Source organism: Hemitrygon akajei, chromosome 4 (assembly GCF_048418815.1).
Source record: "Hemitrygon akajei chromosome 4, sHemAka1.3, whole genome shotgun sequence".
Classification (NCBI taxonomy): Eukaryota; Metazoa; Chordata; class Chondrichthyes; order Myliobatiformes; family Dasyatidae; genus Hemitrygon; species Hemitrygon akajei.
Genome location: NC_133127.1, coordinates 120,651,143 through 120,664,374, shown reverse-complemented (window position 1 = coordinate 120,664,374; position 13,232 = coordinate 120,651,143). Strand labels below are relative to the sequence as shown.

The following is a 13,232-nucleotide window of genomic DNA, read 5'->3' as shown; positions in this document are numbered from 1 at the left end:
AAAAGCACGGCAGTACCTTATTTCCTTAGAAGCTTTCCAAAGATTTGGCACGATATCTAAAACTTTGACAAGCTTCTATAGATGTGCGGTGGAGAGTACATTGACGGGCTGCATCACAGTTGGTATGTAAACACCAATGCCCTTGAACGGAAAATCCTACAAAAAGTAGTGGATACAGCCCAGTTCATCACCGGTAAAGGCCTCCCCACCATTGGGCACATCCACACACAAAACTGTTATAGGAAAGCAACATCCATCATCAAGGACCCTCCCCCATCCCATCTCCCTATCCATTCTCTCTGCTGCCACCAGGAAGGTGGTACAGGAGCCTTAGGACCCACACCACTAGATTCAGGAACAGTCATTACCCTTTAACCATCAGGCTCTTGAACCCAGTGGGGATAACTCCACTCACTGAATCACTGAACTGTTCCAACAACCTATAGACTCACTGTCAATCTCTCTTCATTTCATGTTCTCAATATTTATTGGGTTTTTTTGTCTGCTCTATTGCTGCAGTCTTTCATTGATTCTATTATGGTTACTGGATTTATTAAGTATGCCCACAAGAAAATTAATCTCAGGGCTGTACACATACGTACCTCAATAAATTTACTTTGAACTTTGAACTCTATCTTGGACTTCCAATATATAAAATTCTACCATCACCATTAATGGAGGGTTATTACTTAAACCCATTCATAGAGTGATATAGCTAATCATTTCACCATAATACTGCCTGCATTTCTAATTCCCTCCATAAATACTACCACTTAGATTAACAAAAACGCCTTGCAAACAGAAAGAAAAACAGCTCCATCAACAGGTAAAAGGCAGCAAATGCAGCAAAATTTAACACTCATTCACATGGTTTTGTGACTTGCTGGTAGCATAACAAAGGAATACACTACTACCAGAAACTGCTTGAAAACAGTTAGTTATATGGTTCAGTCCCACAAACAAGTATAATTGATAAATAAAGGAAGAGAACAACACTAAGATAATCAGCAGTTTCAGGAAATAAGACAACAAACAGTGAAGAAGCAAAAAATTTAGTGACAACATAATTACCAATTCACAATTATACAAAAAGGACTACTTTTCCAAAAGCAGACTCAACCAAGAGTTTGGAAAACTAAAGCACGTTTCAGTGAAATTAATAACTTAAGAATCATGATCAATGCCATAACCTAATGCATTCAAATGATGGTTTTAGTACCATACACTGGTGAAAAAATTCCCTTGGTAACTTACTTTATTTTGTATGCTGCCGTCTGATGCTTCAGTGTCTGTTTTCCAAAGGCCATCAGAAGTGTTGCAAAAGCAGAAAAAAAAAGCAAAATACAATCAAGTCACACAAATAACTTGCAAGAACCTTTTACTGTTCAAAATTTGCTATCTTTGACATTTAATGATAAACCAATTATATTCACAGTTCAAATTTTGTGTCTTACTTGCATTCTAAATTGCTTTCATGGTTATTGTTCAGCAAGTTTAATTTTGGATATAAAAACTTAGATTTGTGCATCCTACTAATTGAAGTGCAATTAAACTGAAATGAAATGGCCATTTCAAATGCCTACCATTTAAATTTGAAAACCTTACTTGTGCACCAAAATAGTGCTTACAAAAATACCAAAATTTTGACATCATCAGCAAAATCCCTTTGGAATTTTGACCTAGTGCATTGCACATAAAAATTAGATATCATCTCAATTATAGAGCAGTACAGATGCCACTAACACAAATTACAATTACATGAAAAGGAAGCACAAGGAAGATAATGGCATTCCTTAATTTGTTTGAGTAATGATCAACTGGGGACCATGCTGAATCAAGCAGATTGAGCCTCCGGTGAGTTGTTTTGTAAGAGCCCCTACAGCAAGTGATTTGCAAATACATTACAAGCAGGAAGAATTTTTAAAGATATTCTTGTCAAAAGCTCTGAGATAGAAGAAGATCTAACTACAAGTACCCTGTTCACATTCTACAACAAAGACAAAAATTAGGAAGAATACAGTAATGGCTGAGATGAAAAATATTTTAAGTATGTAATCCTCCCCACCAGTAACACTGCTTGGAAAAATTCAAGACATTAGAAAATTTGGGGCTAATATGCTATAGCTACAGTGTCAAGCTACAGTAAAACTCTGATAATCCATAATCCAGTTTTTCAGAAATCCCAGAACTCCCCTAAAACTCAACAGGGCCCAGATACCTGCACTCAAAAGCTTCAAATCAGAAATAAAAGCTTCTGATTTCATTGGAACTTTTGTTATAATACTGTGCAATATCTGTGTGTTAAACCATTAACAGAAATATTAAATAAATCATCCAGCATTGCCAAAGTTCTAATTATGGAAATTTTTCTGTACATGCTGATAAACTCTACCTGATCTGATGTAAAGCCTCAGTTACAGTAGATTTAGGTGATAAACACCAGACTAAATCTGCATCTTTTAGTGAAGCATCAGACTTCTGCACTTGTGCTACTGGTTTAACTCTTATGCATTTTGGAAAACAGTGCATCCTGTAAGTTGTCAGGAAATGGAAAAATTCAAACCAGAGCTGCACTGCAGCTGGTTGGAGTACCGAATCTCTGAGGTGCTAAGAGAAAATACCAGACTAATCCTCAGAGCTGTGGCAGGGTTCACATGCTGTAACTTGTTACAAAAATAGCATCACCAGCAGAACGTCCCTTCCGGATGAGCTAAATGCATTTTATGTGCATTTTTGAACAGAAGGGAACACCAACACACAAAATGCTAGAGCAACTCAGCAGGTCAGGCAGCCTCTATGGAAATAGACAGTCGATGTTTTGGGCCTCGACCTTTCTTCAGCACTGAGAAGGAAGGGGAAGACGCTAGAATATAAAAGGTGGGGGGGGGGGGGGTAGAAAGAGGCGATCTGGAGCCAAGTGAATGGGAAAGGTCAAGGGCTGGAGAGGAAGGAATCTGATAGGAGAGAAGAGTGAGCCACAGGAGAAAGGCACAGAGGAAGGGATCCAGAGAGAAGTGATAGGCAGGTGAGAAATAGTAAAAGGTCAGAGTGGGGGAATGGGGGGGGTGAAATTTGTTTATCAAGAGTCAATATTTATGCCATCTGGCTGGAATATACCCAGACGTAATATAAGATGTTGCTCCTTCTCCCTGAGGGTGGCCTCATCTTGGCACAAGAAAAAGCCATGGAACGGGAATGGGAATAGGAATTAAAATGTTGGCCACCAGGAAGTAGCTTTCTGGCGGATGGTGCAGAGGTGCTCGATGAAAGAATCCCCAATTTACGACAGGTCTCACCAATGTAGGAGTCCACATCTGAAGTGCCGGACACAATAGATGACCCCAGCAGATTCGCAGATGAAGCACTGCCTCACCCTGAAGAACTGTTTGGGACCCTGAATGGAGGTGAGAAAGGAGGTGTAGCCCTTAGACCATTTACAAGAATTAGTGCCAGATGGGAGATTAGTGGGGAAGGACAAATGGTTAAGTAAATTGCATGGCAGGTGGGGGCGGGGGAGAGAGAGAGAAGATGTGTTTATTGGTTTAGTGCTAGGATCACTTTGGAGATGGGAAGATGGGATACGTTGTGAAGGATAATGTGTTGAAGTGGCTGATGGGATGGTAGGTAGGACAAGAAGAACTATCATGTAAGGTGAAGGGAAGATAAGGTAAGCATTGATATATGGGGAATGGAGGAGATGCAGATGAGGGCAGCATCAAGAATGAAGGGAAGGAAATCCCGCCCTTTAAAGGAGGACATTTCTCATGTCTTGGAATGTGAAGCCATGTACTGGGAACAGATGCGGCGGAGGCAAAGAAACTGAGAAAAGAAAAATAGCATTTTTTACAGGAGATAGGGTGGGAAGAGGTATAGTTGAGATAAGTGTGGGAATCAGTAGGTTTAGAAAAGATGTCAGTTGACAGTTTGTCTCCAGAAATGGGGACAGAGAGAGAAGGAGAGAGAGAGAGACTGAGAAAGGGGAAGGAAATGTCAGAGATGGACTAAGTAAATTTAAGAGCAGGGTGGAAATTAGAGGTAAAATTGATAAGATTGACGAGCTCAGCATGAAGCAGCACAAATGAGTATAGAAGCTGGGATGTAATGTTAAAATTGTACAAGGCATTGGTAAGGCTGAATTTGGGGTGTTGTGTACAGTTCTGGTCACCGAATTATAGGAAAGATGTCAACAAAATAGAGAGAGTACAGAGTACTAGAATGTTACCTGGGTTTCAGCACCTAAGTTACAGGGAAAGATTGAACAAGTTAGGTCTTTATTCTTTGGAGCGTAGAAGGTTGAGGGGGGACTAGATAGAGGTATTTAAAATTGAGGGGGATAGAGTTGACATGGATAGGCTTTTTCCATTGAGAGTAGGGGAGATTCAAACAAGAGGACATGAGTTGAGAGCTGGGGGCAAAAGCTTAAGGGTAATATGAGGGGGAATTTCTTTACTCTGAGAGTGGTAGCTGTGTGGAACGAGCTTCCAGTAGAAGTGGTAGAGGCAGGTTCGGTATTGTCATTTAAAGTAAAATTGGATAGGTATATGGACAGGAAAGGAATGGAGGGTTATGGGCTGAGTGCGAGTCAGTGGAACTAGGTGAGAGTAAGCGTTCGGCACGTACTAGAAGGATCGAGATGGTCTGCTTCCATGCTGTAATTGTTATATGGTTATAATGCAAGGAGTATCATTAACAAGGCAGACGAACTTACAACATGGATAAATACATGGAACTATGATGCTGTGACTTGGATGTCTCGGGGCAGGAATGGCTGCTGAGTGTGCAGGCTTTAGAAGTTTCAAAAACAACAGGCAGGGAGGCAAAAGAGGTGTGGGCATGGTATTGCTAATCAGGGACAGTGTCACAGCTGCAGAAAAGCAAGTCATGGAGGGCTTATCTACTGAGGCAGTGTGGGTTGAAGTCAGAAACAAGACAGGGGCAATAACTTCACTGGGTGTTTGTTATAGACCCTCCCCTATAGTAACAGGGACATCGAAGGGCAGATAGGGAGGCGGATTCTGGAACGATGCAATAGTATTAGGTTGTTGTGATGGGTAGTTTTAACTTTCCTAATATTGACTGGCATGTCCTTAGAGCAAGGAGTTTAGATAGGGTGGAGTTAGGTGTGTTCCAGAAATTTCCTGACACAATATGTCTATAAGCCAACTGAAGGAGAGGCTCTATTTGATCTGGCATTGGGAAATGAACCTTATCAGGTGTCAGATCTTTTGGAGGGATTACAATCTCCTTTACCATAGTGCTGGAGATGGATAAGAGCTAACAATTCGGGAAAACATTTAATTGGGATAGGGGGAAAATATGATGCTATTAGGCAGGAATTTGGGAACATAAATTGGGAGCAGATGTTCTCAGAGTAAAGCACAGCAGGAATGTAGCAATTGTTCAGGGAACATTTGCATGATGTTCTGCACAGATATGTTCCATTGATGCAGGGAAAGGATGGTACGGTAAAAGAACCATGGTGATTAAAGGATGTGGAAAATCTAGTAAAAAAAAAGCACTTCCGAAAAGTTAAAGAAACTACGTTCTGATAGTGTTCTAGAAAATTACAAGTTTGCCAGGAAGGAGCTGAAGAATGAAATTAGGAGAGCTAGAAAAGGCTATGAGAAGGCCTTGGCGAGCAGGATTAAAGAAAACCCCAAGGCAGTCTACAAGTATGTGAACAGCAAAAGGATGAGCTGTGTGAGAATAGGACCAATCAGGTGCTATAGCGGAAAAGTATGCATGGAGTCGGAGGAGGCAGCGGAGGTACTTAATGAATACTTTGCTTCAGCATTCACCAGGGAAAAGGACCTTGGCAATTGTGGGGATGATTTACAGCAGACTGAAACGCTTGAGCATACAGACATTAAGAAAGAGGATGTGCTGGAGCTTTTCAAAAGCATTAACTTAGATAAGTCGCTGGGATCAGATGAGATATACCCCAGGCTACTGTGGGAAGTCAGGGAGGAGATTGCTGAGCCCCTGGCGATGATCTCTGCGACATCAATAGAGGCGGGAGAAGTAAGGGAGGATTGGAGGGCTGCAAATGTTGTTCTCTTGTTCAAGAAAGGGAGTAGATAACCCAGAATATTATAGACCAGTGACTCTTACTTCAGTGGTGGGCAAGTTGTTGGAAAAGATCCTGAGAGGCAGGATTTATTAGTATTTGGAGTGACACAATCTGATTACGGATAGTCAGCATGGCTTTGTCAAGGGCAGGTCATGTCTTACAAGCCCTATTGAATTATTTGAAGATGCAACAAAACACACTGATGAAGGTAGAATTGTAGATATAGAGTATATGGATTTCAGTAAGGCATTTGATAAGGTTCTCATGCAAGGCTCAATCAGAAAGTAAGGAGGCATAGGATTTAAGGAGACCTTGTTTTGTACATCCAGAATTGGCTTGCCCATAGAAGGCAAAGGGTGGTTGTAAAGAATCTGTATTCTGCATGGAGGTCAGTGACCAGTGATGTTCCGCAGGGATCTCTTCTGGGAACCCTTCTCTGTGATTTTTATAAGTGACCTAGATGAAGAAGTAGAAGGGTGGGTTGTTTGCTGATGATACAAAGGTTGGGATATTCTGGAAGGTTGACAGAGGTTACAGCAGGGCATATATAGGATGCAGAACAGGGCTGAGAAAGGGCAGATGGACTTCAACCCATACAAGTGTGAAGTTGTTCATTTTGGTAGGTCAAATTTGAAGACAGAATACAGCATTAATGGTAAAACTCTTGGCTGTGTGGAGAATCAGAGAGATCTTGGGGTCCATGCCCAAAGGACATTCAAAATTGCTGAGCAGGTTGACAGTGTTGTTAACGTGTGTGGTGTGTTGCCATTCTTCAACTGCAGTATTGTGAGTATTGTAGTATTGTGAACTGCAGAGCTGTAAGGTAATGTTACAGCTACTTAAGAACCTGGTCAGACCCCACTTGGAGTACTGTGTCCTGTTCTGGTCACCTCACTACAAGAAGGATGTGGATACTACAGAAAGAGTGCAGAGGAGATTTACAAGGGTGGTGTCTGGATTGGAGAGTGTGTCTTATAAGAGTAAGTTGAGTGAACTCGGCCTTTTCTCCTTGGAGCGATGGAGGATGAGAGGTGACCTGGTAGAGATATACAAGATGGTCAGAGGCACTGATTGTATGGATAGTTAGAGGCTTTTTCCAAGGGCTGAAATGGCTAACATGAGGGGACATAGTTTTAAGGTGCTTGGAACAGCAGGGACATCAGGGGTAACTTTTTCACACTGAGCAGTAGGTGTGTGGAATGCACTGCCGGCGAAGGTGGTGAAGGCGGATACAACAGGGTCTATTAAGAGACTCAGGTGGAGCTTAGAAAAATAGAGGGCTATGGGGTAGGGCAATTCTAGGTAGTTTCTAGAGTAGGTTACAGGGTCAGCACAACATTGTGGGCCGAAGGGCCTGTGCTGTAGATTTCCATAGTCTAATCAGCAAGGATAGACAGCAACACCTCAGCCACAATTACTGTAAATACTGGTGCATCCTCAGGCCCTTACAGTCTTAACTGGGTGGCTAGATTCTGCTCCAACTCCATACGGATTAGGCCATTTGATCCATTGCGTCTGCTCCGCCATTTCATCATGGCTGATCCATTTTCCTCTCAGCCCCATCTCCTGCATTCTCCTCGTATTCCTTCATGCCCTGACCAATCAAGAATCTATCAACCTCTGCCTTAAATATACATAAAGACTTGACCTCCATTCCACAGATTCCGCACTCTGACTAAAGAAATTTCTTCTTCTTTTACCTTAAGTTCTCTAATCAATTCTGGTTCACTGCATAATGCCCAATCCAGAATAGCTGATCCTCTATTGGGCTCAACCATGAGCTGCTCTAAAAAGCTAACTTGTAAGCACTTTAGAAATCCCCCCCCTCCTGTATTCCACCACCAACTTGATTTTCCTAATTTACCTGCATATTGAAGCCCCCCATGACCCTTTTGGCATACCCTTTGTAATCCCATTGTAATTTAGGCCACATCCTTACTACTGTTTGGGGGTCAGTAAAACTCCCATCTCTGCCTTTTAACCCATGCAGTTCCTTAGCTCAATTCACAATGATTCAACACCTTGCGACCCTATGTCACCTCTTTCTAATGATTTGGTTTCATATTTTACCCTCTGCCTTCCTGCTTATCCTTTTGATACAACGTTTATCCTTGGACATTAAGCACCCAGCTATAATCTTTTAGCCATGATTCAGTGGAGTCTGCAACATCATGCATGCTAATATGCAACTGTGCTGCAAGTTCATCTAACTTCTTCCATATAATATACAGCATGCATTCATATCCAACACCTAGAGTCCTGTATACACAGTTTTTGATTTTGTCACACCATGCTCAACTTTTTGATTCCTAACTTTGTCTGATGTCTTACCAACATCTGCCTCCACAACCTCTCCACAAACTGTTCTGGCACTCTGATTCCCAACCATCTGCAATTCTAGTTTAAACCTTACCAAGCAGCATGAATAAACATTCCTACTAAGATATTAGTTCTTCTCCAGTTCAGGTGCAAACTGTCCCTTCTGTACAGGTCCCACCTTCCTTGCTAGAGAGATCAATTATCCAAAAATCTTACGCCATCCCCTCCTACACCAACTCCTTAGCCACATATTAAACTGTATAATCTTCCTAGTTCTAGCCTCAATAGCATATGGCACAGTAGCAATTCTGTGATCACAACACTGGAGATCTTTAACTTAGCACCCAATTCCCTTTGCAGAACATCATCACTTGTCCTGCCTATGTCATTGGTATCTACACAGACCACGAGTTCTGACTGTTCACACTTCCACTTAAGAATGCTGAGGACTCGATTCAAGATATCCCAGACCCTGGCACCCGGGAAGCAACATACTATCTGGGAATCTCGTTCTCGCCCACAGAACGCCCTGTCCGTTGCCCTATCTAATGAATCCCATAATCACCACAGCGCACCTTTTCTTTCTGCTGCACTTCTGAGTCACAGAGCCAGACTCAGTGCCAGAGACCCAAACACTGACTTTATTCTGTTCGGTCATCCACATTGACCGTATGCAAAGTGAGAGAGGGATGGCCATAGGGTACTCTGCATTGGCTCTTATTTAAACTCCTTTTACAAGTATGCAGATGATACCACCCTAATGGGCCGCATCTGAAATAATGATGAACCGGAGTACAGGAAGGAAGTAGTTGCCATGACAACAATCTTTCCCCTCAACGTCAACAAAATAAAAGAGTTAATTACTGATTTCAGAAGGGTGGGTGGGGTTGCATATACTCATCTACATCAAGAGCAGGTGCAAGACATCACCAGCAGCAGCCTGACAAAGACACACATAAAGGTTCCAAAAAAAAAGGGCCAGTAATAACATTAATGATCCTACCCACCCTGCTTCAGGACTGTTTGTCCCACTCCCATCAGAGAAGAGGCTCTATAGAATCCACCAGTTACTTCCAAGGTCATCAGACTGATCAACACCTCCGCCCATTAGTCAACACCAACATCCCTCCTCCAACCACCACTAACACACACACACCTAGTGTCACTTTATGTACAGTCTATAGTTGCAAGAAAACATTTGTGGACCCTTGGCAAGTACTTGGTTTTCTGCATTAATTTTACGTAAAATGTGTTGTGATCTTCATCCAAGTCACAATAACAACAAACAATCTGACAAATCTACTAACACACAAACAATTGTACTTCTCTTCAATACTGAGTACACAATTTAAACAATCAGAGTCCAGGCTGAAAAAGGTATGTGAACCTCTGGGGTTACGCCTACTACAAAAGCTCTTTGGAGTCAGTTGGTTCATCAATGAGATGAAATGGGAGGTGTGAGTTCTAGAGGTACCCAGCCCTATATAAAAAAAACAAAATCAGGTTAATGACAGAGCCTGCTCTTCTCAAGAATGATTTGTTTATGTACACCATGCCTCAATCAAAACAACTTTGAGAGGACCTTACAAGAATTGTAGAGATACATTAAGCTGGAAGAGACTACAAAAGCATTTCTAAAAACCTGAGTGTTCATCAGTCCATTGTAAGAGAAATTGTCTGCAAATGGAGGAAATTCAGAACTGTTGCTACTCTCCCTAGGGGTGGGGTTCCTAAAAAAGATCACACCAAGAGCACAATCTGCAATGCTGAAGGTGAAAATGAACCCAAGGGAAATAGCAAAAGACCTGCAGAGATCGCTAGAAATTGTTAAAGTCTCTGTTCATGTGTCCACTATATGAAAAACACTGAACAAGAATGGTGTTCAGGAAATGACACAACAGTTCTCCGAAACAAAAACATTTCTGCATGTTTCAAGTTTGCAAGAGACCACCTGGATGTCCACAATGCTTCTGGAACAATGTTCTGTGGACAAATGAGACAAAAGTTGAACTTTTTGGCAGAAATGTACCGTTATGTATGGAGGAAAAAAGGCATTGCACACCAACACGAAAACCTTGTACCAACTGTGAAACATGGTGGAAGCAGCATCATGTTTTGGGGCTGCTTTGCTGCCTCAGGGCCTGGACAGCTTACAATTGTTGAGGGAACAATGAATTCAAAATTGTATCAAGACATTTTATAGAACGTCAGAATAGCAGTCCATCGCCTGAAGCTTAATAGGAGTTGGATGATGCAACAAGACAATAATCCAAAACACACAAGTAAATCAACAACAGATGGTTTAGAAAGAAAGTGCGTGTTTTGGAATGGTAAATTCAGAGTCCAGACCTTAACCCAATTGAGATACTATGCCATGACTTGAAGAGAGCAGTTCATGCAAAGTATCCCTGAAATATTGATGAACTAAAATTTTTGTATGGAGGAATGCTCTAAAATTCCCCCTAGCCATTGTGCAAGTCTGATCAGCAGCTAAAGAAAATGTTTGGTGAAGGTTACTGCTCCACTAAAGGAATTCTAGCAGTTATGAAATACAAGGGTTCACATACTTTTTCCAGCCTGGACTGTGAATGATTAAACAATGTGTTCAATAAAGACATGAAAAGTACAACTGTTTGTGTGTTATGTTTAGGCAGATTGTGTTTGTCTTTTATTGTGATTTAGTTGATCAGAGCACATTTTGAGTAATTAATGCAGAAAAACAGGTAACTGCAAAGGGTTCAGAAACTTCTTGCGACAGTGTATGTATTATTCACAAGTGAAAAAGTATCCAAATTTCTACTATGAGCCTGGGGTATAACCATAGCAGAATGGCACATGGTAACTAAACGTTTGAGGTCCAGGCAATTATTTTACAGAATGTTAGCAGTCAGCTTGCAAAAAAAAAGCAGTTGCAATTAATTTGACTTTCACAATTGCTCAAAACACTTTACAGCTGATGAAGTAGTTTTATTAGCATTAATGTAGGAAACAAGTGAACTAACTGCAAAACTATAAGATCTAGGAAATTTGGCTGTGTAGATTCTGAATTGGCTTGCCCACAAGAAGGAAAAGGGTAGTAGTTGGTGGAGAGTAATCGGCCTGGAGGTCAGTGACCAGTAGTGTTCCTCAAGGATCTGTTCTAAGATCCCTGCTCTTTAACAACTGAGATGAGGAACTGGAAGGGTAGGTTAGTAAGTTAGCAGATGAAACAAAGGTTGGTGGTGGTGTGCAGTGTAGAAGGTTGCCATCAGTTACAATAGGATACTGATAAAATGCAGAACTAAGCAGAGAATTGAAAAAAAAAATTCTATTTATAAAGTGCAGAAAAGGCCTTTCCAGTCCAATGAGCCCAGCAACTCACCTATTTAACCCAAGGCTAATCACAGGGCAACTTACAATCACTAATTAACCAACTAACCAGTAAGTCTTTGGACTATGGGAAGAAACCGGAGCACCTGGAGAAAAGCCATGCACACACAGGAAGAATGTACAAACTTTCTTAGAGAATGCCGGAATTGAACTCCAATCTCTTGACGCCTCGAGCTGTAATAGCATTGCATTAACGACTACACCACCATGGAGTCCGCGCCACCATGGCGCCCCAAGTGGCAGATGGAGTTCAATCCAGAAAAGTGTAATCACTTTGAAAGGTCAAAATTGAAAGAAGAATACAGGATTAATGGCAGGATTCTTAGTATGGAGAAATAGAGGGATCTTGGAGTCCATGTCCATAGATCCTTCAAAGTTGCCACGCAAGTTATAGGGTGGTTAAGGCGGCAAATGGTGTGTTGACCTTCACTGGTTGGAGGATGAAATTCAAGAGCAGCGAGATAGTGTTGCAGTTCTATAAAACTCTAAATAGGCAAATGGATGGAGGGATGCATTGGACTGGTCTTGGAGTAAATTAAAAAGTCAGCACGACATTGTGGGTCAAAGGGCCTGTACTGTGCTGGTATCGTTCTGTGTTTCATAACAGCTGACCAATCAATGATGGACAGACAGTATGCAGGGGTAAAAAAAAATTCCTTGCTGCAATTTGAGAGGGCAAGTGGGTGCCTGACTTCAGTGGACCTGAAAATAAGCAGAAGCAATACAACAGTTTCCGCAGTCCAGCACTGGACTGAAGAAAACATATACTTCCCAGTCTGTGTATTACCATAAAGGGTAAGCTCACATTCCCGTGCAACTGCACAAATGATGCTGGCAAAGGTAAAACATTTGGTAAAACCAAGGAGGCCAAAACTCAAGTAAAACACTTAAGCTTATTCCTGGAAAATCTCAGATGAACTTATCAAGGTTATGACAAAGTACCTGAACATCAATTTCATACTGTGAATAAATAATAACTACTAACAAAGTTACCAGGAAGAGTAGCAAAATCATTTGTGTATATAATGATCCTTTAATGTAGCAAAAATATATGGAAAAGTTTAAATACAGCAGGTCCATTTACACAGAATGTAAACTACATCACTCGAACAGGCCTTTTGGCCTATGTCTGTGGTTGATATTTCTCAAGTCCCTGTTTATTCATTCCTATTGTAAAACACTCCTTTTCCAATTCCTTCTGTCATCATGGCCAAGCCAATTTTGAACCCAATCAATCAAACTACTGGACATATTGTGTGCTACACACAGCGCTGAAACGACACGCAGTCGGTAAGTCGTTTCGAGACTAGTTTATTCAAACTTCGCGGCGCTGGCATTTAATCCCTAGCGTCCGCCCTCTCCGGGCGGAAATGACATCAAAGGTACATTACCAAAGTCTCCCCCCACGCGCTGGCTATTTGTGAGCCGGTTCGCCTGCGCAGCAAGTGGGTCGCCACATAACCCCACCCCACCC

The 13,232-nt window shown here is 41.6% G+C and overlaps 1 protein-coding gene across 2 annotated transcripts in view; it reads right to left on the bottom strand.

Moving 5' to 3' along the window:
- Nucleotides 1-13,232, bottom strand: part of sugt1 (SGT1 homolog, MIS12 kinetochore complex assembly cochaperone) — a 175,338-nt gene that overhangs the window by 121,691 nt on the left and 40,415 nt on the right. For both annotated transcript variants that reach the window (XM_073043204.1, XM_073043205.1), the window contains exon 8: nucleotides 1,255-1,289. In XM_073043204.1, the coding sequence (XP_072899305.1) occupies nucleotides 1,255-1,289 (35 nt within the window). The remainder of the gene's footprint in view (nucleotides 1-1,254; nucleotides 1,290-13,232) is intronic.